The sequence below is a fragment of the Protomyctophum parallelum genome (genome assembly GCF_964188405.1).
Source record: "Protomyctophum parallelum genome assembly, chromosome: 6".
Classification (NCBI taxonomy): Eukaryota; Metazoa; Chordata; class Actinopteri; order Myctophiformes; family Myctophidae; genus Protomyctophum; species Protomyctophum parallelum.
In genome coordinates, this window is record NC_139701.1 from 36,468,374 (window position 1) to 36,493,641 (window position 25,268).

The 25,268-nt window shown below is 42.7% G+C and overlaps 1 protein-coding gene across 2 annotated transcripts; it reads right to left on the reverse strand.

Annotated features, from left to right (window-relative positions):
• Positions 1-980: 980 nt before the first annotated feature.
• tjp3 (tight junction protein 3) lies at positions 981-25,193 on the reverse strand. Of its 2 annotated transcripts, none has more exons than XM_083767315.1 (30): positions 25,043-25,193; positions 18,042-18,098; positions 16,947-17,071; positions 16,612-16,714; positions 16,023-16,317; positions 15,794-15,897; positions 15,236-15,425; positions 15,038-15,119; positions 14,822-14,925; positions 14,409-14,499; positions 14,022-14,231; positions 13,567-13,673; positions 13,129-13,213; positions 12,086-12,174; positions 11,561-11,657; positions 10,809-10,897; positions 10,126-10,195; positions 9,767-9,840; positions 9,610-9,673; positions 7,205-7,355; positions 6,664-6,772; positions 6,202-6,421; positions 5,709-5,911; positions 5,443-5,538; positions 5,202-5,281; positions 4,584-4,794; positions 3,412-3,512; positions 2,325-2,897; positions 2,126-2,184; positions 981-1,618 (listed from the first exon to the last, which is right to left on the reverse strand). In XM_083767315.1, exons 2-30 carry the CDS (start codon positions 18,087-18,089, stop codon positions 1,504-1,506), a joined length of 3,945 nt encoding a protein of 1,314 aa, XP_083623441.1. In that variant the 5' UTR covers positions 18,090-18,098; positions 25,043-25,193; the 3' UTR covers positions 981-1,503. The 2 variants fall into 2 exon arrangements, with proteins under 2 accessions (XP_083623441.1, XP_083623440.1); XM_083767314.1 differs by having other exon boundaries at positions 7,205-7,361.
• Between the last annotated feature and the right edge of the window lie 75 nt (positions 25,194-25,268).

Consider the following 25,268-nt stretch of genomic DNA (forward strand, 5'->3'; position numbering starts at 1 on the left):
TTGCCAACCCGAGGATACTTTACTTTGTGTATAGGGTGTTTTTTTTTTTTAGGAGGGTGTACTTTAATAAAGTTTGCAAAAAACAAAAACAAAAGCACAGATTTATACAAAAGGATGCTAAAAGGATACCCCCCCTCCCCCAAAGAAAGCCTGTTATTTCCATTGAGGGCCTGTGTATTCAATTCATTGAGACATTTAAAGACAATAATCCATCTATAAATGCACCATGTCCATGTCTCTGTACAGTAATCAGAGACACCGTTCGCCCCACGACTTCAAATTTGACACACTTGCGTTCCACACCCCCACAGGTGTGTCGAGTCGGTCGGACCAACGGTTGTCCAGACCCGCCTCAAAAGCCCCTCTGAGTCTGTCCATAATATATGGAGCTGGCCAGTTCTGACATCACAACACTCCATATTTGGGCCGGGAAAAAACCTGCCTAGGGCATCGAATTGCTCAGGGCCGGCACTGACAGATATATCTCCATGGGCATAAAGGGGACACAGACAGATGGGTGGAACGGGTATTGCATAGCCGGATGGGGCATGGATCTCCAACTTCAATCATTACCGACTCGGTGCTCTACAACTGGGCACCGGTCTACTATACAATAATATGCAAAACCATCGTATCGAAACGAGTAGTAATCAAAAAGAAAAATGCAGGTATAACATAAAACAGTTGGGGGGGGGGTCATTTCCGGTGATAAGTGAGGACTGAATGGGAACATATCACAGCTGTTTTGTGTTGTGCTTAATAGACTACGCCATAGAGTAAAAGTAGACCTCAAGTCAAAAAGTGTGGGCACCCCTGCTACGGTATACCCATCAATACACAATCAACCACATATAGCCTAATTTTGGACTCATAGTTACTCATAAACACTGATATTTGCAATTATCAACACAACATATGTTGGCTATTATCATCAATAATAAATAATATACTGTAATCTTAAAGAAAGACATGCAGGAAAATCAAGAAAAAAAAGTTTATTGTAGCAAAAAGAACCTTGTGCAGTGCCACGATGAATCAATAGCTATAAGATGTTACCATTTCTAATAAAACTAGAATTTGTTAAACTGATACATGCTATAGCAATATGATTTAAAATGAGCTATTTAAATAAAAAAACAAACCAGGCATTCCTGACTGATCTAAATGGGGGGTACCCAAACACTATAAAAACAATACCTGTCTCCCATAGCCCACACCTGAATGAGGCCCTGAGATTGGCCCCACAAACATTTTCAAACAAAGTTTTTTTCCCCTGGATAAAAATGTAATAAATGTATTCCTATTAATGTTTAAAAAGACAGCTTCAGAGTAGTGGGGAATGACATTGTCGTTTTGTTCCCATTGTAGTAGAGTAATGGCCTTGGTACTGTTGGCTTCAAAGTTCTTTATTCTGAAACTGGGAAATCTGCAGTCCAGTTTCAAGTTGGCCCAGTTTCTAGAACACTGTTAAATTGTGCTTCAATTGCGCTTAAAATGTCGAATCTAGAGTTCTGTAGCCGGACCCCATTCAAAGTCTTCCGCCTCCTCCTCTTCCTCAGAGCTGTCGCTGCCTCTGATCTGTGTGCGTCTGGTTTGAAGAGCCTGGTGATGAGCCAGCCTATAGCAGAAAGGAACAGATTACCACACAAATAAAATACCTTACAGGAGGTCTAGCATTTGTAGCTCATTGACCATAACTGCAGACCATTTTCCATAGCATACTGTTAGTTTAGTTGTTTTCAAGGAAGTCATTAATTGGATTCTTCAGAATGATAAAATCAAGAGACTTGAAATGTGCTTGAGATACAGTAGGTTAACTAAACTAAATACACCAAATACCACTGCATGTTTATTTTTTTGTTTTGTTATATGACTTTGGGGTGTGTTTGTGTGCGTGTGTTGGGGGGGGGGGGGGGGGACTCAAATTCAATAACAAAGCCATTCATGGGAAAATGGTCTATGTTTACATACATTATACGGCCAAAGCTGTGAACAGAAAATTGAAGATTTTCAAAAAATTGTCGATCTGCAGTATTTTTAAAATAATTTAGAGAATATTTGTGGGTAAGTGGTTAAACACATTGTGGTCTGACTATGTACCAATGGACTCTGAAAGAATACTTACACAAGGAACTGAGGAGACTTCCTGTCTTTTGCTTCTACTTGTGGCTCTGCAAGGCGAGCCTAGAGGGACAAGACCAATTTAAAGCAATTTTGTAAATATACACCTGTCATTTAGGATTACAAAACTCTGTCTACAGCAACTTTAAGACATATGGCTAAAATCACTGGAGCCCTATAAATATGCCAAATGTAATATTTACCTGTTCTAGTTTCTCTTCAATAACAGACAAAGTGATGGGTGGAGGACTCTCAGGCTCCATCTCAACAGGTGGAGGTTCAGCCACAGAGTTCAGAGTGGTGGGGTCAGGGGCTATAAAATCTGGGGGTCCATCTGACGGAGTAGTGGGGGCCACTTCTTCATTGGCACTGTAATCTGAATCGGAGTAGCTCCTGTGAGAGGGAGCCTCCTCTGGAACAGCGATTTGAGGTGGGCTGTAATCCCCATGTCGAGACGCCTTGGGCTCTGGTACATGCATCAAAGGTGGGATTTCTCTAGGCATGTAGGAGTCACTATCGGGCTCCGGGTCCATGTCAGAGTTGTGGCGTTCCGAGGCAGGCTCAGAGGATCGGGCTAGTGCGGCGCCAGTAGCTCTGGAGCTCTGCCGCGGCAAGGTTTGGTCTCTGTGAAAGGCCTCGTCCAGGTCTTCATCGGTGTACAGCTCTCCATCGGTGAAGGCCTCTCCGTCCGTGTCCTCCAGGTCACTGGCAGCACTGAGGTAGTCCGAGTGAGTTTGGTCTAGTGTTTCCAGATCCTGCTCTGCACCACTCTCCAACTGCATTAGAAAAGGCACAGGATTGTTGTTGTTTTATTTAAAGTATTTCACACAACTTCAGCATGTATGACAAAGAAAAATAATAACAGTTGAAGATACAAATTATTCTCATATTAAAAGCTTTAGTTTCCACCCATTAGCCTAATGGAATAAGGGCTATGCATATAGTAAAGTTTCCTGTGACTTTAAACAAAGCCTTCCATTCATACTAATTTAGCAAGTTATAGCAATTCACTTCCCTAACAAGTGACTTATCTCTGCCGCAGCAGAAAATCCTCATATTTTTACTTGGAATGATGGATTACTATGGTCCTCTATGAAAACACTGGGACTAGAAAACCTTTTAAAAAATCCATTCATTATATAATTTGATTTCAAAAGTGCATGACTGACAACACAAAAAAAAGTGCATGCCTGTCAATTTAATCACACGGCTGTTTCTTTCATTCCTGTGTGTGTGTGTGTGTGTGTGTGTGTGTGTGTGTGTGTGTGTGTGTGTGTGTGACTATCTTACCGCAACCTCAGACACCCAGACTGGTTTGGCTTGCTGGTGGCGGATCTTGTCCTTTAGCGTATCATACCAAACATTGGTGCTGGGCTGGAGGTCGACACGTGCTGGGAGGGAGAGAAGAAGACAGAAAACATTAACACAGTGTCAAAATCACACATAACCTGCTAGTAATCAAATATTTCATTATTCTCACATTAAAGCAGAAAATGTCACTGTTTCATAAGTGGAGCCACAGAGCAGAAGGTTGTAACCAATATCTAACAGTATTTGTCTGTTAGTTTGTCTGAAAATCATTAAGGGTGCTCACACTTTTTTGACTTTGACTTTTAAAATGACCAGCTCAACAAGACCAAAACTAATTATGAGACCGGTGCTGAAACTGTTCTTTGCCTCACACATTTTTATATAACTTTGTAATGCTACTGACGTTTGTGCGCAACACTTGAAAACAAAGCATTGCATTGTGGGTTTGCCTGTGGGTTTGGAGCTGACAGGCCCTTCTTGATGTCAATCAATCAAGTCACCTTAATTCAAGTGGCAGCTGCCAAAAAGGAGTTATGTGATTTGTGTTTATAGATATTTGTTTTATATTTTAATTAAAAAAAATTAAGGGCATGTCATGTGGTCTACACCGGCACAGCCTTTGTGATCTACTGGTAGATCGCGATCTACCTTTTGGGCACCCTTCTAGTCTATAGCTTCATTGTCTTTAAAAGGTCATGGTTTGTTTTGTGATATAAATGCATTCGTTTATATAATTTTTTTATTAAACAGCTGTAATTTCATTGTATTGAATTTCAATAGCCTATATGCAACAGTGGAGCACAAAGTGTGGTCCAGCGACGCTCGGGAGTCCATCAGGGGGTCCCCAGCAAAATGAGTTAAAATAGCATAAAAATCAGTTCAACCACTTTAAACATATATACATAGGCTATTTGAAAATAGTCAATCTACAAGCTCAAAACGTGTTGCATCGTGTTCTGAGCTCGTAGATGTGCTATTTTCAAAATATCTAGGAAAGAAAAGTGGAAAACACAATTCTGCAAGATATTTTCAGATGGGGTCCATGGAACAAACACATTCATTTGGGGTTCCTTGTCATGAAAACGCGAAACACTGGCCTATACAACGGTGTCCTTACGGTGAGTTTACCAGGGGGAACGACATGGTGTTACCTGAGAAAAGATGACTGCAGTGTTTCCTCATCTTGAGGGCCTGTGCGTAGAGGCGTCTGGAGCTCTTGTTGGAGTTGGGGCTGTACCTCTGCCTCATGGCCTTCACTTCCTTGCGGCTGTGAGGGTCCAGGAACAGCACCATTGGGTGGTACTGGATGTAGTTTAGCCTCTCCACTGCAGTGGGAGTGATGTCCAGCAGGGGGTGCTTGTCCTGAGAGTCAAAGGGATGCATGGGTGTGACAGTTAATTTAAATCGGCTATAAAAGATAAGTTAAATAAAATGATTAGAATGGTCAGATCTACAAGCAGATCTACAATCGCTAAGTACTGTAAATAATCAATAGTTGCAGCCCTAAATGCCACAACCAATAAAATAGGCTGTTTTGAATGAGGCGATGAGAAGCAAGCAAAACAGAATATTTTGTATTATATTATTTTACAGTATAATCAGGTCGTTTGGCAGATAAGAACATCTTTAGACTAGCAGGTTTCCATTCCGCTTCATATACAGCAACGGTCTGGTCCAGAATGTGTCTTGATTTAATCAATCTTAATCAACCAGTCAGGTAACCGATGAAATGCTTGTTTTTATAAATATTTATGTCACTTAGTGTTCACCTTCTCAGCTATCTTCCTCACTGTGTCCAATTTAATAACTGTAGATCCACTGTCCCCTCCTCCACTGCGGGGTACCATTTCTGTCATTGCACAAGAATCATAAAAAAGCAACGTTATTTTTGTTTTAAAAGGAAAGCAGATAAGAATATGAAATGACAAAGATGAGAAGCATAGGTTACATTTATCTTTAAAATAACTTAATAACAGTGGAACATTGGAAAATACAAGACATACAACTAACCTGCCATCTCATATTCATCAGGCAACTCTCTGGCCAGCTTCTCCATGGCAATGTCATTTAGAGGACCCAGGATAACAATAGGCCTTTTAAAATTGGCTGAAGACATACAAGTTACAACAGTATCAGAACCAGTTCAACAAGTAATCAGTGAAATTTGTCTAGTGGCATTATGTTCATCATCATACAAAAGATATATTTGTCTTTTACATGACACTGACATTTGTCCTGTTTGAACACATGCAGACGAGTGTCAACAAAACACCAACCTTCTCTGAGCAGCACTTTCTCATAAGCCGGGAATTTGCCCTGAATGGTGAGCTGCAGTAAGTCATCACGATTCCTGCGAATGTTCTTTTTGGCACCTCTGAGCCCCCGTAGTTTCCAGAATTCAGCTCTGGGTGCTGAATTCTGGGCCTGCCGGTCTCCACTGCCCCTCTGAGCCTTCTCCAGGCTGGCCATGGTCTCAGCCCTGGGAGAGAGTACAGTAAAATCAGTACAGGAATGGGCATTTTGCAATATGCAGTGTATAGTAAATACATAAATTACACTATATATATATATATATTATAGCATTTAGTCAATTCGTTAATTGTGGTTCAATCTTATTTGAATGCAGATTGTAAAGTACTTTGGATACAGGTGCCATATAAATGTACCATTGAATTTACATTTATACTTAATATATTATTTTTATATTCTAAAACTAAACCCAGTTGATCAGTCCTTTAATGTATATATGTACATATATGTCCCTCTGACCTGACTTGGTTGGGGATGGTGCCTTTATCCATTTCATGCAGGTCATGGCCCATACGGATGGCTAGCCAGTTTCCCAGTTTTCCACGGTGCATGGTGTCCACCACCCTGAACACCTCTCCTCTGGTGAAGCTCAGGCCGATGTTGCCTTCCGCCTCGTGGTCAAAGTGAGTCCGAATGTAGAAATTGTCTCCCAGGCTAGACTTGAGAATCTTCTTATAAACTGTAAAATGACAATCATTACGTTTGGCAGAAGAAGAGATGTACAGATGCTAAAATCCCTTACATTCCTAATGCCATCTGTTTCTTTAGATAGAAAAAAACTATAATAAGTTGATTTAATAATAATAATAATAGCATAATAACAATTGAGTTCCTATTTCTTTCAATTCTTGTTACCCTGCCCTATAGTAAAGACACAGATATAGTATCTGTGAGAAATCGTTGTACTGTAATGATACTTACGATCCATCTTGTTCTGTGTGCGGATTTCCACCTGCTCCCCTCTCTTGATGTTGAGGAGGAAGTTGGCAGCCTCCTCTCGGGTGAAATGGCCAAAGTCTATTCTATTCACCTACACAGAAACAAGCACACACCCCGTTAACTTATCTTGGTTTTAGATGATAAATAATCATCTCCTCAATAATGTGAGAGAGTACTTTAAAGACAATCTGATAATTCCTTCTCAATTCTTATTCATTTGCCAACACCTTTTTTTGACATTATCATCAGTCTCTGCCCACAGTACAACAACCCTATATACTTCATTGACTGTGTTCCCCCACGACGTCTATACCGTCCTTTACACCTCTTCCCACAAAATATAAAAGCTCGCAGTGAGCAGAATGTACACTACAATCAATTTATGACGTGCCAAAATTGGGACCCTAGGATTCATGTGGTGGTTAACTATGTTATCAGGGCTGTGCTGTGCAGCTGGCCCTCGTCCTCTGCAGTGGAACACATGTGTTAATAACAAAAAAATAACTCTTAACGGGTGTGTCACCTGCATGATCTGGTCCCCTTCCTTCATGCCCTGATCGTAGGCAGGGCTGTTGGGTTGAACGCCACCAACAAAGATGCCAACATCATTGCCACCGACCAACCTCAGACCCACGCTGCCCTCTTTTGTAAACGATACAGTCTTCAGATCTGAGCTGTATCTGAAAATGTGAGAGAGAAAAAGAGAGAGAGAGAGAGAGAGAGATGGGCAGCGAAAAGGTGGAGGATCGGAAATTGAGTTTGTTTATTATAACAATATCATATTAATTGCATAAGAAATAACAGAATAAATTATAGCCACATCTATGTACACAATTCAATTCAAAGGGCTTTATTGGCATGAGAAAACATACATTTACATTGCCAAAGTAGAAAGAACAATACAACAATAGAGAAATACAATCAAAACAAAAATGATGTACATTTGAAAGTCAGAATCTTCAATAGATCAATTTCTTTTTATTTTTATCCCACGATTTTGTAACCCATTTTTCACCCCTGTGTAAATTATCTAATGTGATCCTGGGCTCTACACACCCTCCGCCAACCTAGGGAGAGCAACGGACTTGAACTCATGCTTCCTTCATGCCCGAGTGTCCAAGTTGCTCCTTTTGCACCTGACAGGGGGGAGTTTCCCTGGTTGGACGTAGCGCGTGAAAGGAACACGTTATTCCAACCAGTTCCTTGCCCCTCCATCAGGCGCCCGCTGCCCGGGCTGGCCAGGGGGAGGCAGTTTAGAGACCAGGATTACTGCATGTTTTTGTGAGGGTACCTATACCTACCCTAGGGGACAGAGGGAGAACATGCAAACTCCACACAGAAAGGCCCAGAAAGATCACTCGATGCCGGTATAGTGCAGGGATATACACAATGATTAGTCTTTAGGGTGGTTTTGTTCCATTTGATATCCTTCTCCTATCGCAGAAACTCACAAATCTTGCTGCTGTGTTTGCACATTGTTGTACTTCGCCCAGGAGATATGGGAGTTTTTTGGCATTGGTCATGTTTTCAAAATCTCAGTGTGTGGTTGTAATCTGTGGGAAGTATGTGTCTCTGATATCTTGGTACTATGGACAGATGGTTAGGAAGTGTAGCTCGGTTTCCACTTAATTTTTTGTGCAGTGGGTGCATAGTCTGTATTCTCTCGGGATACAGGTCTGCCTATGACGGTCTTTCTCGATCGCGAGACTGTGCTCACTGAGTCTGTACCTAGTTAAGATTTGTCTTTGTTTTGGGTCGGTCACGGTGCTCAGGTATTCTGCCACTGTGTATTCTCTGTTTAGGGCCAGATAGCATTCTAGTTTACTCTGCTTTTGTGTTCCAATGTGTCAGATAGTTTTCCTTTTGCTGTTTTATAATTTGGTTTAGTCCAATGGGTTTTCTATCTCGTGGCTCTGTTTGTGTTTGTGCCCGGAGTTCCAGGGCCAGCTGGCTGAAGGGGCATCTCTCTAGTTTCGCTGTGTGTGAGTGCCTTGTTATGGAGTGCATCTAGGTCACTTTCTTTTAGGTGGTTGTAGAACTTAAGTGCTCTCTTTTTTTATTTTGATTATGAGTGGGTATCGTCCTAATTCTGCCCTGCATGCATTATTTGGTGTTTTTCGCTGGGTACAGAGAATGGATTTGCAGAATTCTGTGTGTAGGGTCTCGGTTTGGTGTTTATCCCATTTTTCAAGGTCATGGTTTGCTAATGGTCCCCAGATCTCGCAACCATAGAGGGAGATTGGTTCTATCACAGAGTCCAGTATTTTAAGCCAGGTTTTAATTGGGATGTCTATTTTGATGTTTCTTTTGATGGCATAGAATGCCCTTCTTGTTCCCTGTGCTGCTGATGTTTAGGCCAAGGTAGGTATAGTTTTTTGTTTGTTCTAGTGGGATTGTATTTAGGAAAGAATTATGGTTTTGTCGGCTGGACCTTTTTTGAAATATCATGATTTTAGTCTTAGTTAGGTTCACTGTCAGGGCCCATGTCTGGGATAATTTGTGTAGGAGATCAAGTTGCTGCTGTAGTCCTTCCTTGGTTGGAGACAGCAGCAGCAGGTCATCTGCGAAAAGTAAGCATTTTATTTCTGTGTTTGCCAAGGGGATGCCTGGAGCTGTAGACTGTTCTAACGTTTTTGCTAATTCGTTGATATATATGTTGAAGAGTGTTGGACTCAGGCTGCATCCCTGTCTAACTCCTCGGCTTTGGGGGAAAAAGTAATTTGTTGTTAGTGTAGATTGATTTTATGATGTCATAGGTTTTCCCCCCAATGCCACTTTCCAACAGTTTGTACATCAGACCCTCATGCCAAATTGAATCGAATGTCGACAAAGCAGGAGAATAATTTGCTTTTGTTTTTGTTTATTTGGTTGTCAATTAGGGTGTTGAGAGTGTAAATGTGGTCTGTGGTCTGGCGGTATGTTACTTACCCTAGATTTGGTGTAGGGTAGGAGTCTGGCGGTAAAGAATAGATGGGCTCTTCTACGGGCTTGGCTAAAGGAGATTTCAAACTGTTTAGAATCTTCAGCCAACCACAGGTGAATCAGAAAGCACTGCAATGGTTCCATAGAACAAACAGATACTCACAGTAGACTTGGGGGTTATTCTTCACTGAAATCCCTGACCTTATTGTGCCAGTTCCATTAGTAGCTCTGGGAATGCTGCAGTAGAGAACGTGACATAATCTGAATACACATTCAAAATATAACAAAATCTATAAAGGGAAAATGTATTCTACTATAGATACACCGTCAAATCATTGTGTTAATGTATTCATTTGTAAGAGGAATGTCATTCCTATGGGAACTTGCTAAACAGGAAAACAGTAGAGGGAGAAAGACCATAACCCTGTCTATGTATGTGTAATAGCTACTGCTCAAATGTACAGTATGCACCACCAGGGCCCAGCGGCCTGTTGCTTTGTTATGTTACTCAGGGTCTCTTACCTGTGGTTGCTCTCCCGTCCTGAGCTCCCAGACCTCCTAAGATGGGACAGCTGGTCTGACTCTGAGGAGTCTAAAAGAGACAAAGTTACAGCAGTCAGGTATAACTCCAGCATATACATCACCTTCAGTGTTAGCTGTTAACTCGTTCCTGATGTAGGTATGTGAGCAATATTCAGGTTGACAATATCATATGACCATATCCAATTCACAAATAAATATAATATGTCCCTCTTCTCATTTATTTGGTGAAGTATGTAGACCAGATAGGGCATACACAGAACGAGTTGGCGAAACAAAATGCAATAAAAGCCAGTGTTCTTGTGGCGGTCCCTTTCCTTTAGCACCAGCTCCAACAACTCTGCTGGTGCCATCGGTTGCTCTGCTGATAAACATGAATGTTTACCACTCAAACTAGGGAGAGAATACTAATGATTTCACTGAGCACCTGCTGCATAATTTGTGAACTAGTAAAACAGAAACCAGAACCACAAGTAACTTACGAGATTACAAACGTATTCAAACATGTTTGAAAAGCTAGATATCATATTAACAATCAATAAGTCTCAAAGTGCTTTAGAAATTACAGGTACAAATGTGAAAGGAACAAGCATGTATGCATGAATGTTTGAGGAAGGGAGGGTCAGAGAGTGTGTGAGAGAGGATAGGATGTGGTGCATACAGACCATCTGGAGGTGGTTTGTTGGGCGGCAGAACTGGTCGAGGAGGCTCCTGTTTCACTGAGGGTGGAGAAGACCCCGTCTCCGAAAGAACTCTGGGAGGGGGATACCAAGAAACCCAGTGAATTGATTCAGTAATACAAGCACTGGGTGATATACCCCGGCCCATAGTTTTTATTTGATTTTATAAATGGAATGTGACTAATAATAATGGAGTTTATTTGTTACGCACTTTTTAAATTTGACACAAATCAAAGTGCTACATTGCATAAAAAGTAAAAAACAATGAAATTAATAACATTCTGATCAATGACACCCCCCCCCCTCCCAACTATACACAACTAAGAAAAGGTTTCAAGTTTAAAAACACACAAAGGCCCTCAATGTCTTACTTCTTGCAGGAAGTGTCAGGTCATGTATGTACAGAGTTGTTTGAGTTGAGACAACAGTCATCTGTGTCTTAAGCAGATAAACCAGTCTAACATCCTGCCTCGATATATCTTTGCATATCTATCTACACTGAGACAGTGACCTAAAATAAATAGCTTTATTTCTATGAAATGCAACATCAAGAACCTTTGGTCAAATGCATTATTTATTTTGTACACAACTGGAGTGTGCAATTGTTTGGATATGGGATTGCATGCTACAGGCCCAGTGTTTGGTACAGTACCTGCACCTGGTTTTAATATAGATTGTCAGTGACATCACAGCACCATGCTCCTCAAACCACACTCATGTTGTCCCGTCAGCCATACCTGTATCTGTTCTTGGCTGGTTTAGAGTGTCCACTGTCTGAGGAGTCCCTACGCGGGACAGCTGCATAGCTGGCCTCCGACTCTGAGTCAGAGTGAGCTGTGTACAGAAATATGCACCTTCAATAAACTTTCAACACTCACTTTGTACACTCATCTCATAGTCATTTCTCTCTCACACACACACACACACACACACACACACACACACACACACACACACACACACACACACACACACACACACACACACACACACACACACACACAGGTTATGCCCACTTGCCCAAGAAGTAAATCGTCATTTCTGGGGCTGTGTGATAAAACATGCCATATCTCAATTTAGTTGCCAAATACCTGCTTATTAGCTATGAATATGACTATGGGTTCACACTTATTTAACATTTTGTAAGTGTAACAACAGTTGCAAGGAGTTGCATGGCGACCCTCTGGTGTGGTTAGGGCTTTAGTGTCAACGAATGCACGCACACCCACCCACATCCCCCCCCCCCCCACACACACACCCACCTTTCTGTGGTGGAATGCTGGCAGTTACGCTGGGTGCCTTCCAGCGTGGTGGCTCCACCTGGGTAGGCTGGGAGACATCTGGGAGGACTCTGGAAGAGAACAGAGGGAGGTGGGAGTGAGGGAGGAGGAAGACAACAGATCTCAGTTACGTTTGGAGAGGGGGGGTCGCGTGGCTAATATGATGATAGGTGGAGGTGGAATATTGAATATTCACCTTAGCGTCTCTGGGGGGGGGGGGGTAGCCCTCTCTTTGGCGGTTTACATGCGTTAAAACTGATCACAGTGTATCGACAAAAAGCAAGGGGTCAATTCATTCGGCAACGTTGGTCCCGCTTGACCTGGCCTTCTTGCAGTACTAGGTCTAAAAGATTTCTGGCACATGTTGATGTGATTATCACGTCATACGAAACACGCCGTCTTATCTTGGTTGACATTTGTATTGATATATTAGATAATATATGAGAGTGTAATGAGACAGGAAGCTGTCATAACAGAGATAGGGGACACACTGATTTGAGCCTGGCTCCTCGCAACTTCATAAGAAGTGCATGAAGTGTTTGAGCCACCAGGCTCCTCCTGAACACGCTATATCTACTCGGAGTTGATATGGGGATTGTTTTTCATCAGGCCGTTTGAAAACAGCGATTGTGGTTCCCTCTGGAACATCAACATACAGTCACATAAGAACGTGATCAGTGGAAGTCATTTTATTTCATTGTTTAACAAAATCAAACACAGCTTAAAAAATAAAATAAAAATAAAATAATAAAAAAGGTATCACGCAGTATACGGTCAAAAAGCAACAACAACAACACAACAACAACAGTCAAATACAACTCAAGACTAGGATTCTACAAACACAAAATAACCAAATCAATTAAAATCACAAGGAAATTTTTCTAAAAAAAGAATTTCTAAAAAAAGCTATGATTAGCTAATGAAGACATGCATAACATGCATCGTTTGCTCAGCGTCCCAGTCCGGGAGGTCTTGTTGAGGGGGGAGGGGCTAGGAAGACGTGACAGTGGGACCCTCATCTATACCTGTATCTGCTCCGGGAGTCTTGGCTGTGGGGGGTGCCCTGCCTCTGGGGGGGTCCCGAACTTCCATCTGACTCCGACTCAGAGTCTAGGGATTGTCAGAGAGGTAGTTTTAATGTTAATGGTATCATCATGCGGTAGCTTTAATGTTAATGTTAGCAGCGTGTGGTACAGTACATTAGCTTTAAGGTTAGGCTCTGACCATAGATAAGATTCATTGATGGCAGGTACTGCTGAGTTGTAGTTGTTACCATATCATAACCTGCACTTAAGTTCCATTTCGGAAGGACTCCAATTAAATAATTTAAACAGTTTTGGGGCCTGGGGATAGGGTTTATGTGTATACAGTGCTTGGGGGAAAGAGTTTAGACTGGGGTTTGTGTGTGTGTGTGTGTGTGTGTGTGTGTGTGCGTGCGTGTGTGTGTGTTTGTGTGTATTAACCTGGCGGTGCGTCTCTAACGGGAGAGCTGACACGCCGAAGTGTCTCATGGCGAACAGTGATGGGGGAACCACTTCTCATTCCAAGGTGGGGCAGGTCAGGAAGAACTCTGTAGGACACACAGAAGAGATGAAAGTTCAGCTCTACTAGAGCAGTATATGTCATCACGTGCCGTGATAACAATGTCTGAATTTTGACTAGGCAGGGTGACCCGGTTCCAAAATCCTCTCAAATGCCGGCGTAATCTGCGCACGGTCACACCAAAATTATATATACCATTAAATTGCTAGCATCTCAAGCAAGTGCGAAGAATCAGGAATGTGGATCAACAATCGAAATTAAATCGGAGGGGAAACAATAGGGAAGAGTCAGGTACAGTAGAGGGTGGACAGATGTGATTACTACAACAAATTCAGTTCAATACTACTACTACTACTGTATGCATTGCTGTGCTTACTTGTATCTGGAATCTAGGTGGGCTCTAGGTGCAGGGCTCTCTCTCCGTGGGGGAGGGGAAGCACTCCGGTCCGAGTCCGAGTCCGAGACAGGCTTACGGGGCCGGGAGGCACTGGACGAGGGGCGTGGGGCGGTCCAGCTGTGGATGGAAGGAGAGGCTCCCCCCGAGGTCCCCCCGAGCCTGGGGAGGGTGGAGACTCCTGACAGACTTCTGGAATCAAAGATGAGTAACACGTTCTATGAAGTCCATATTTATGCATTAATACGTAGATACCTTCATAATGCCTAAATGCATGAAAGTGAAGTTGGTGAATTATGTGGATTCAATGCTCGTAAAGTGTCATGAATACAAGTAAACACAAATGGGTTTTTTCCCTAAATCACTGACTTGTATTTATTGGAGTGGTCCCTGGTGTCAAGGCTGTCTCTCCTGGCAGGAGGTGGGGAGACACTTCGATCGGACTCAGACTCTGACGGTACTGGAGAAGCAAGATCAACAGTAAAAACATATTGTTCCATTACATATTTCCAGCTGCTTTAGACAAACAAACAAGCTCTGCTCACACAGTAGATGTCGGAGCTTTGGTTACAATCATTTCCCATGTAGGCTCCCGTGAAAACACAGCTCTGTGTCATCAATATTATCGACGGGGTGTCCCCCGTTAATATTTCTAAGCTTCTGGGGGTGCCAACTTTGGTTTGGTACTCTAGTTATCCGAGAACCTGTTTGTTTTTTTTAGTGTGTAATAGATCGACTGAGCCTGGATCTGTTAGGAGAGAGCTATTCTCTGCAGTACTGACCTCTGCGAGTGGCGTAGTGGGCCTTGGCGGGAGGCCGGGTCAGGGTTGAGCGCACCGGGGATGAGTCACGGGACTTGGCTGGAGGCGGTGCTTCAGCTCTGGTTCTGGATTCAAAGATAGGCAGAGATTAGAAAAGCCAAATGTACACATAAGGTGAGGCGAGAACCTGATAATACTAGAGAACAACAAAGACAAGCATCGTATATGTGTGTGTACCTGCGTGTCCGTTTTTCTCTGGTGGGGGGGCGGGACATTCTGTCTCTAGGAGCAGGAATGTCTGTGTCGAGGTCTGAAATGTCTGACAGGAGAAAGATGGGCATTGTGCTTTAAGATGACATCACACATTGGTATTTAACAACCATATCTCACACACAATATCTCACCACACACGTTCCCCTCGGTTTCTCCACTCACCCTCCAGCTCCGAGCTGCTGTTTTTGTGGCGGTCCTCCTCGCTGTTGGGGGCACTGTCCTCCACCTCTGGAATGCTGACCAGGAACTTGCGGTCATCCCTGAGAACCATCATGGTCAGTTTGCCCCTGCTCTTCTCCACAAGGTGCTTGGTCTCCAGCAGAGACAGGTTCTCTGTCGTCATGCCATTTATCTGAACACAGGAATAATAGGGGCTAATTATGTGAATTGAAAACGGTATGTATTTTCGTACAACAAAAAAGAAAAACAACATCCATTCCAGGCTGCTACAATATTATTTTACTAAATGGTAAATGGTGCATTTATATAGCGCCTTTATCCTCATTCATACACTGATGGCGGCAAAAACCATGCAAGGCACCAATCACGAGCAATTAGGGGTTCAGTGTCTTGCTCAAGGACACTTCGACACCAACTCTGGGGGAGCCCGGGTTCGACCATCCAGCCACTCTTCCCCTGAGCCACCCACGCCGCCACTGATGCATCAACACAAATATCCTGACTACTAACATCTGAGAAAGCCAGATTCTTTATTCTCACCTTGAGAATAAGGTCTCCCTCTTGCAATGTGCCTTCTTTGGCAGCCAGGCCTGTTTCTGTCATGTGTTTAATGAAGATCTGACTGCCCAGCTTTAGTCCATATTCTGCAGACACAAGAAGACAACAAGATACACCAATATTATTTCAGAAGCCGCCAGGTGCTTCCAAACAGCATAAGGATTTGAGACTAAGTCGTAACCCATCTCTCTCTGTGCTCATTTCTCCTTACCATCTGTGAGTTTCTTCTTAATTAGGGTGGCTCTGATGGGTTTTTCTGCTACGTCCTGGCGTGGCAGTCTCTTGTACCCCGACGATACGAGGGGCAGCGTGTGTCCGTTGCGATCCGGCGAGGAGCTGCGTGCGCGGTAGCGGTATCGCTCAGAGTCTCTGGCCTTGTCGCTGCCATCTGAGTAGCGCCGTGGCCGTCGAGTGGGGGCGCCCGCGTCAAGCAGGTTGGAGTGAGAAGCGGCCCGGGTTGGCCTTGAGGTTGCTGGGATTTGGATCTTGCGAGGACGCTTCACCGTCTGCAGAGGGGAACAGACAGACAGAGAGAGAGATGTGTGACAGAGAGATGGAGTGTTAGGCTACAGTTTTCCAATGCGTTTAAACTGCATGCTTGCTTCATCAGAAGACAGACAGCATTGGCGTTCGTTGGTGAAGACCTTATGTGCTACCTAGCACGAAGAGGATTAAGTAAGTAAGTTCTTCATGTGCTTCATCATTGTCTGGAAGAACATGGATCAAAACTCCAAAATCAATCACTACAGACAGAGAACAAACAACATCTTCTCCCAAAGGGGTAGAAAGGGTTTACTCACTACGTTGGCCGTCTTTCCACATGACTTTAGGTTCTGAATCGTGAAGTTAGAGTGGACGTTTTCCATAGACACTCCATTGACCATGACCACGTGATCTTTGGTGCTATAGGGTAGAGGCACAACATTGTCAGTGTGATAACCTGTGAGAAATGTGTGAATATATATTGGTGTGTGTGTGTGTGTGTGTGTGTGTGTGTGTGTGTGTGTGTGTGTGTGTGTGTGTAGTATTTTTTGTCCCTTCTGGTATCTTAATTCATGCATGTGGGTCAGTGAATGCAAATAATCATGATAAGGCCTGAACTGAAGTAATTTCAGTGCAATAATAATGAACTCACAACAGCCTTCCCATTGCTGGTCCATTAGGCAGCACATCTGAGATCACTATAGCCGTGTCCCCAGTGTCAGGGTTGGGCTTGTCCCGGCCTCCTGATAGGGCAAAGCCAAACCCAAACTTTGGATCCTGGATTTAAGAAGGTAGGAGATGTAGATAAAGAAAGAGAAAAAAATAACAAAGCAAAAAATACCAGAGAGAGAGAGAGAGAGAGAGAGAGAGAGAGAGAGAGAGAGAGAGAGACAGAGACAGACATTATTATAATTATAATATGGGAAAGGAGAGGATGTCAGTGTGGAGTGGGGGAGAGCCATGTGTGGGAGATGGAGAGATAGGAGAGAAAGGGTACATTCCATCAGCGCTCAACTGTATCACCTGAGCCAGCAGGTAGGTGCTACAGACTGTAGCAGGGTGTGTCTCTGTGAATTCCTTCCTTCCCCCTTAATTTAACCCACAGTGTAAAATGGACCTTCTGTGTTCTGTCCCCCTTCTTTACAGTTCAATTAACACTGAGGAATTTGCTGTGGTGAAACTGATAGTTCTGAAGACCGGTGAAACTCAACCCCCCCCCCACAAAAGCTTTAACAATACATTCTTAAAAACAACAACAGTTCAACTACGTATGAACCTCAACCTAAGTCTAATGGAGCCAGATAATCACAGATCTCTGCCTTAATACATATGGTGAATCTAAATTCAATGAACTGAGTGAAAAAACTAAAACAGAACTACTGCAATTTACATTTACAATGTAGGCATTTAGCAGATGCTCTTAATCCAGAGCTCCTTACAGTAAGCAAGAACACCACAAGGTAATAGTAATACATCATGTAATACAGTAAGTACATAGAAATAGTCATCTAGGATGTAAACTAAGGACCTAACAAACTTTAAAGCTAAATATTTAGGACGGCCCTTCATATGGGCATAGTAACATCATAGTAACAGTATCAGAACTGGTTTTCAAAGTAGTGGACATAGGTTTATTTTCCCGACGTTTTAGCCCCTAACCCCTTGTGGTTTCATCTTTTGCATTGAAACTTTTGGTAAAAATAAAAGTCACAACCTACAAATCAGTGAATGAGATATGCCTACTCACTTTGTTCAGCGTTATTGTATGTTGCTCCCATATTGTCAGCTCCTCCATACCTGGTTTCTGAAATGACAGCACAGAAATGATGAGACACACAATGGTCAAATGGCCATAATACTCACTCACATACTGAGAGAAAATCCAAAAACAAGCTCTCACATTAGCAATAATTATGTCAACCAACCAACCAAAGGATAGTTTGCATTAACATATGGCAGAGTCCAAGCCCTTACAGAGTCAGAAGAGTCCAAGACGTTGTTACTTACAGAGTTACAACAGCTGAGCAAGAGCAGTGTATGACACTAAGCATGCACTCACCTGTCTCATTCCTGTCTGACAGGTATGGGGGAGGGGCTTCGTTGAAAGTGGGAATGCGTGTATGCTCCCTCCCTCTCTCTCTCACCTCTTATGTCCCTGTGGTGGCGGTGACATATGACACCAGGGGGTTGTTCGGTGAACTTGTGCGCAGAAATAGAGCGTATAGAACTGAAGTGACTCCCTCCTCTCCCACTACAACAGGGATTCTGTGTCTGTTCTACACAGTACACCGTGTATATCTGTGCCCTTCACGTTCTGTAAACAGTGCACTCACACTTGGCCCCTGGAGCTGGTGAAACGCTAGAGTGTTTGTAGATAGTCAACTGCTTTCGGTTAACAGTCTTTTGTTATTCTGAACAGTATACCGTAACCATTTGCTGAGCTGACACACACAAATGCATTATAGGTTTATTTTCAGTCAGTGGTGTGTCTCTAACATGAAGCGCAGCAGACCAACCTGGAGACAGACACTGTCTTATTTGTTTTGCTGCACTGACATACCAATCATGACTCCCATTTCCAGCATTCCAGCTCATTTCAAAACCAAACAACAAGCAGGCAGGCCTATATAGAGTAACAGTATGCAATATATGTCAGCCGCAGAGAGGATTTCTTACTTGGACAAAGATGTGGGCACAAAACTGGTAAAGCCAGCTATCCTACTCTGAAGCACAACCTGGTTCTGTTGAATACTAACCAACCAAATTAGACCATGCTCTATTCAAATAGCGAGGGTATGAGGAAGACATGTAGGCCATAATATGAGTAGGGAGTGGAACGCAGTGACACACATTTACACCAGCAAGGTAAACAGACTTTTACAAGCAGGAACAGCAGCACAGGAACACTGTATGTGACCTGTGAACAGTAGACTGTTTGTTTGACCAAGTTAATGATGAACCAGAACATGGTAGGGGAAAAAAGGACATGGGGATAATGTCTAACATGAGAGCTGGCTGTGGTCACTGACATTGGTATTTGACATACAGTTTGCTATTACTGTTACTATACACATACTATAAATGTGTGTACAGCAAGATGAAAAGCAAACTACCGAGGGCCCGGTTTGATAAATGTTCCAAATAGTAAACGTTATCACACCAGTCCCTGCGTGGGTAAAAAACAGTGTCCTGACCCACCCTTGGCCTGGATGATAAAGGTTCCAAACAGAACATTTATCATGCACCCACGACCCACGTGCACTAGATAGAAGGTCCAATGCACATGACTACACACCTCAAACAGCCATAAACATGGCTTTATCCCAGTGCCTACTGAAGGTGTAGCGACCAGTGGGAGACTGCACATAACTGTCTTTCTCAACACAGAGCAAAGAGAACACTAAAATAACTTACTTTCCTTTTCATATAAAATCTATGATGTACTACTGCCCATATTCACAACCTTAAAGACCATCTGTGGTCATTTTATAAGAAATCTAGTATGCAAAGGTTGCATAATAAAAAACAACAGGATTAATCCTGATCAATATACAGGTTGGCAAAAAGATGAGGGCCGCCGAATCGGTGATCCATTAAACTGTATCTGTCAGAAGAATTGAAACCAAGAGCGCAAAATGATCTTTGAGCTACAGAGAACATCTATTCCATTGGAATAGGGGAAACAATGAAACAATGAATGATAATGAACCATGCAAATCAGCCTTGGATAATTATGTAGAAACAGAGAGAGAGATAGTGTTGCACTGTTGCCTGCTAATTACAGAGAGAGAGAGAGAGAGAGAGAGGCAGGGGGAGAGGGAAGTTGCACCACTCAGTTCACACGGGTGTGATTTTTTTCCTGAAAATAAGCTGAGATTTCTAACATCAAATCAGGCTTTTGGACAATAGCACACAATGAATATTAATTAGTCAGAGGATATTAATAAAATCTGGGAATACATTTATTACCAAGAATGTTCTTCACCAATGTGTTTGTAAGGGTGTCTACTAACATCTCCCAGATTGGTTTCTATTCAACCACCCTAGGGGAGAGCTGCTTATAGTTTGACACGTCACATGCTACTTAAAGTATAATGACATTTAGAACATTTTGCCTTGTATTGGTTGTTGATGGCACCCCAACTTTCAGCAGAGCTGTCAAATTCCCCTAGGGTGGTTGAATAGAAACCAATGTGGGATATGTTAGTACACACCTTTACAAACACATTGGTGAAGAACATTCTTGATAAGAAATGTATTCCCAGATTTGACATTATTCTGATAATATTCCCTGACTAATGTGTTTTATATTGAAATTATCCCTAAAGTCACAGTGACTCTAAAGGTGATGGCGCATATGACAAAGCTCCCTGGCTGTAATAGTCCATTGAGTGTTACAATCAAAATCAAACAGTAACAATACCTGTCAGTGTCAGTAAACACATGCCAGGTGAAAACAGGAAGTGACTGTTGCTGGCTGCCTATGGTATACAAGCGCCCTTTAAGGCGCAACGTTGAAGATGCCACTACCTACTGGCGAAATGTGGAATTGCAGCACTTTATTGGAGGTTCATGACATCACGTGCGTAAGCCTAGGCTAGGCTAAACTTCCGCTCACTCGAGCCATTGAGTTATAATTATACTTCCGGAAGTCTTCCGGGTGCTTCAAAACGCTCCAGTTCGGTCTCTATCCTTTATAGCTCTATGATGGTATACCGTATGGTGGGTGGAGGCCTTGTTGAAGCCTTCTATGTGTAGAGAATGTTTATCTAAAAGCTAGAACATACACTCCATTGTTACAGTTACAGTATAATCTGAGAGTTAACTCACACTCAGGATTTTTGTAGAGTTCTGTAGGCGGGTGACAGTTTCATATGGGGGAAGCAATAAACACAGCTAGAATGTAAACATCATCACACCATTTTCAAGTACTTCGACATCGAACAGTAGACCATAAATGTTTGAGCTTCCCACTCACCACTTGTTCTTTGAACCTCACTTCCATTTCCCCACTGGGATCACTAAGCCTAGCAGCAGCACACCTGTGGCCTCCTCCTCTCAGTAAACAGCCACTTCTTTATATTCCATATGGCAACATTGAAACCGGCGGTCTTGGCAAAATCAAAGATCCCACACTTTTCCCCCCAGCTCTGATTACTTCCTCGTCAGATCAACTGTGTGTCGATGACCCTCAGACCCTGTGAGGGCCGCTGTCCAGCTGACACCCGATCTCCCTGAGGTTATCAATATCTAATGTGTCTGGCTGTGGTGTTCTTCTGTTAGTAGCAAGGGGAGAAACAAAACACCTATCATGGCCGAAAACCCAGGAGGGCTCCTCCCCCATACAGCTATGCCCACTCATACAGGCATAGGACTTTCTATTGGACTTTATTGCCGGGGACCTGTCATACAGGCATAGGACTTTCTATTGGACTTTATTGCCGGGGACCTGTCATACAGGCATAGGACTTTCTATTGGACTTTATTGCCGGGGAACTGTCATGCATAATTTCCCCACATCCAATTGAAAAGGTGAAACACCTTGAGAGAGATAAAATAGGTAATCATAAACCAGTCAAATAGGATATGAGACTTGAACAGATACAACTATGGAAAATGCTCTGAACAACACTGCTCAAAGGGACGGGCAAATTCAAACACTGTCATCGAGACTAGGTGATGTCATCATTGTTACTGTTGGCAACTTGGCAGGGGTAACTTCACCACTCCTTGTTTCTCAGAAGTGAGGTACAAAAACAAAAGCAAGCTAGCTTGGTCAGCAAACCTTTAAAAGTGTAGAATGTTCTCCCTTCCTAGTGATAATCTATATGACAATGTAGTCGCCCACAAAGTATGGTATTGGTAAGCTTGAGAAGATAGTCAAGTATAGTACAGCATGAAGATCAATCCACTTACAGGTACTACCAGTAGTGGTGGTGGTGGAGGCTCTGGGGGCAGGGAGCCAAAATGCTTCATCAGTTTCATTCGTTGAGCCAGATTGAGATTCATGGTGATACGAGCAGGGTTTTAAGTGCAAAAAAACTCCAAAACAAAACAAAGATCCCCGGTGACCAACAGAATCACCCCTGGTCTTACTTCACACAGAAACACACAACACTATCTCCTGAGCAAACTGGAATCAGTCAAAGAAATAGAGTGCCTTTGTAGTCAAGGTCTCAGCAGGATATAGTCACTACAACTTTATACAATCCTGGAAAGAAATATTCTCCAAAGAGGCAAGATAATAAGCATAGAGAAACAAAACAAAACACCCTATAAACCAGCTAAAAAACTAGTTTCTTTTCCATTCCCAGCAGCTACTGTAGGATCGAATATTCCAAAGGTACTGTATCCTCAATTATTTTGTTTTTGAAGGAATCATGAAGTCAAAAAGGTCCACTGGCTCCCACTGTCAGTCCTCAGTGTGTGTGTGTGTGTGTGTGTGTCTGTGTGCATGTGAGCGGTTTGTTTAGGTACTGGTCTTTCCCACAGGGCAGCAGCAGGTCTCAAGCTGCTGCCTGGGTTCAGCTGAGCTCGGCACTATGGTTACGCAGGGGGGAATGAGAATACTGGGCCGTTAATAATTGACGACAGTGTTTGCTACACCAGAGCCCTGAGTAAAAGTTCCTGGGTTCCCTTACAGACCCACACTGTGTTGTGGGACCAGGAAACAGCCATTTGGCTATACTTGGAACTGTGATTGTATCTATTCTACATGGCACACATTTTATGCATGGCTCAGAGCATAATGCAGATTACAGTAGCAATATACAGTAGGCCTAACACTGTGTGCGTGCAATTGATCGTCAGCACCCTGCCAAACCAAGTGCACAGGTTGGTCCTTTGAATTGTGCCCTACTCGCATGGGAGGAGGAAAGGGGTGAGGCAGCTAACTAGACATTTCTCTACACTACTGTAAACTAATGTGGATTGATGGTGTTGTATCACTGTTTATCACATCTTCATCTTCAAGGGAAACTTATGCCTTGAAATCGTATTCAGTAGTAGTAGTTTGTAATACTTCTTAATAGGAATGTTAAACGAAATCAACAAATCCAGGCAAGGAAAGAGGGAACTAGGCTACTGTGTTTTTCAAGTGTTTGTATTTAGTTGGGTGGAACAGCTGGCCTTTGGACCACTACTAGCCATACTGAATCATTAATAGGTCTGAGGGGAATGGGACAGTGCCAAAAACACTCAGAGGTATCAAATATAATAGGCCTGTTTGAAAAGTTAAAGATACTGAACACTTACTAGAATAAACCTTTCCCAGTAGCAGAGAACTGAAAGTGACAGTGTGCCACTTTCTTCAGTAAGTAATAAGTAGGAAACACTAACTTCTTAATAGGAATGACACATTCTATACAGACAATGGGAAATACCGTATGTACTGTATTTGCTGTGCTATAAACCTGCACTACTCTATCAAATATCTTCTTGTGCCCCCTGTTCACATCAAATGTGAGCTAAACTTTGAGCTATTGTACAGTGGCCTGATGCAATAACAAAATAAACAAATGTGATATTTTCACAGAGCATCAATCAAACAAGTCTTTACTCTGACTGACTAGTTGTACATCATGTGACTGCAACATACATTTTTGCTCAATGGTTCACAAAAATAACAAAGGGGCTTCCTCCAAAGTGCGGCCCGCGGGCCAAATGCAGCCTGGGGTCAGAAGGCTTCATACCCGACTTGTATTACTGCTACATTTTTTTTATTAGCACATTATATGTCAGTCGAGGATATGTAGTTGGCCCTAATTGGGTCAGTGTTTTCATATTTTCTAATATGGCACCCTTTTAAAAAGGTTTGGAGTTGGACACAGACACACGTACTACCTGTCCAAGGCCACAGTTGTGAAACACTCTGTGGTTTCCAGATTCCACAGAGTGGATGTAATTACAGTTTATTTTCACTACTAGAGGAACACCAAAGGTATGTCCTCAACATTGTTTACATACCGCAAACACTAACTTGACAATGAGCCTCATTGCCATTGTATGTCATTGTCATGGTTATATTCTTTGCTTAACTAATCACAGAATAATGTCATTTTGATACAGCCGGATAGCCCTTCAGAAAGTCTTAATTTCCTAGACAAAAGCCATAATGATCCACATACCGTTTTATAAGAAAATAAATCTCAAATTGAAACAGATCAAACTGTAGTGGGATTTACAGAATGGCAATCATATTTGTTTTAAATTGTGATGAATACCAGGCAGGCAGACAGTATCACCATCAAACACCACTATACAAATCACAGCAGTCACTCAGTTGGAAGGCAAGTAAGCTACGCAGCTATCTGGGAATGCAGGGAGTCGAAACTATTGTGCAATTTTATGGCAGGCAGGCAGAAACCTGCATGTGTGGCAGTCTGCAGAACCAGTAAAGTAAGGCCAAGTCAATTGGTCCTTTACTCTGAGTCTGAAGGCATCCCACACGCACGCGCGCGCGCGCGCACACACACACACACACACACACACACACACACACACACACACACACAAATTGAATACCTTATAGCTTTCTGCGTTATCCTTTTAGCACATCGTACCACTGTACTATTTGCAAACTGTTAAAGTATTCAATCAAAACACACACACACACACACACACACACACACACACACTGACACACACACACGTCAATCATTTAATTTCGCCGCACCTCATTATTCTTTGTTGTCAATGTGTGTCAACAAAGCCTTACCCTTAGCTATTACAAAGCCTAAAGTAACTCACCTGTAAACTTTCAGAGTAACGTCCAGTAGACTCCTCGCACACGTAAAAACGAACAAACTCAGTAGTTCACAGGTAGAAGCAGTCTTGTTAGTAAGTTGTATGTATGTACAGCCGAGTGATCTAACTACAAACTACTTGTGAAGTTTCTAAACCTACCTGAAGACAAGAGGAGAGAGGGGCGTGTCGTTGGAGGTAAAGGTCCACAAGGTAAGTCCTTCTTCGCCGC

Bases quoted from the DNA above. Each gene is read 5' to 3' on its own strand.
- tjp3 (XM_083767314.1), bottom strand. From the start codon at position 18,089: ATGGAGGAGCTGACAATATGGGAGCAACATACAATAACGCTGAACAAA. The intron at 14,232-14,408 runs GTCAGTGATTTA...CTTTGATTCCAG, and splicing joins GACCACTCCAATAAATACAA to AAGTCTGTCAGGAGTCTCCA. The intron at 13,674-14,021 runs GTAAGCACAGCA...TGTGTCCTACAG, and splicing joins CACCTAGATTCCAGATACAA to AGTTCTTCCTGACCTGCCCC.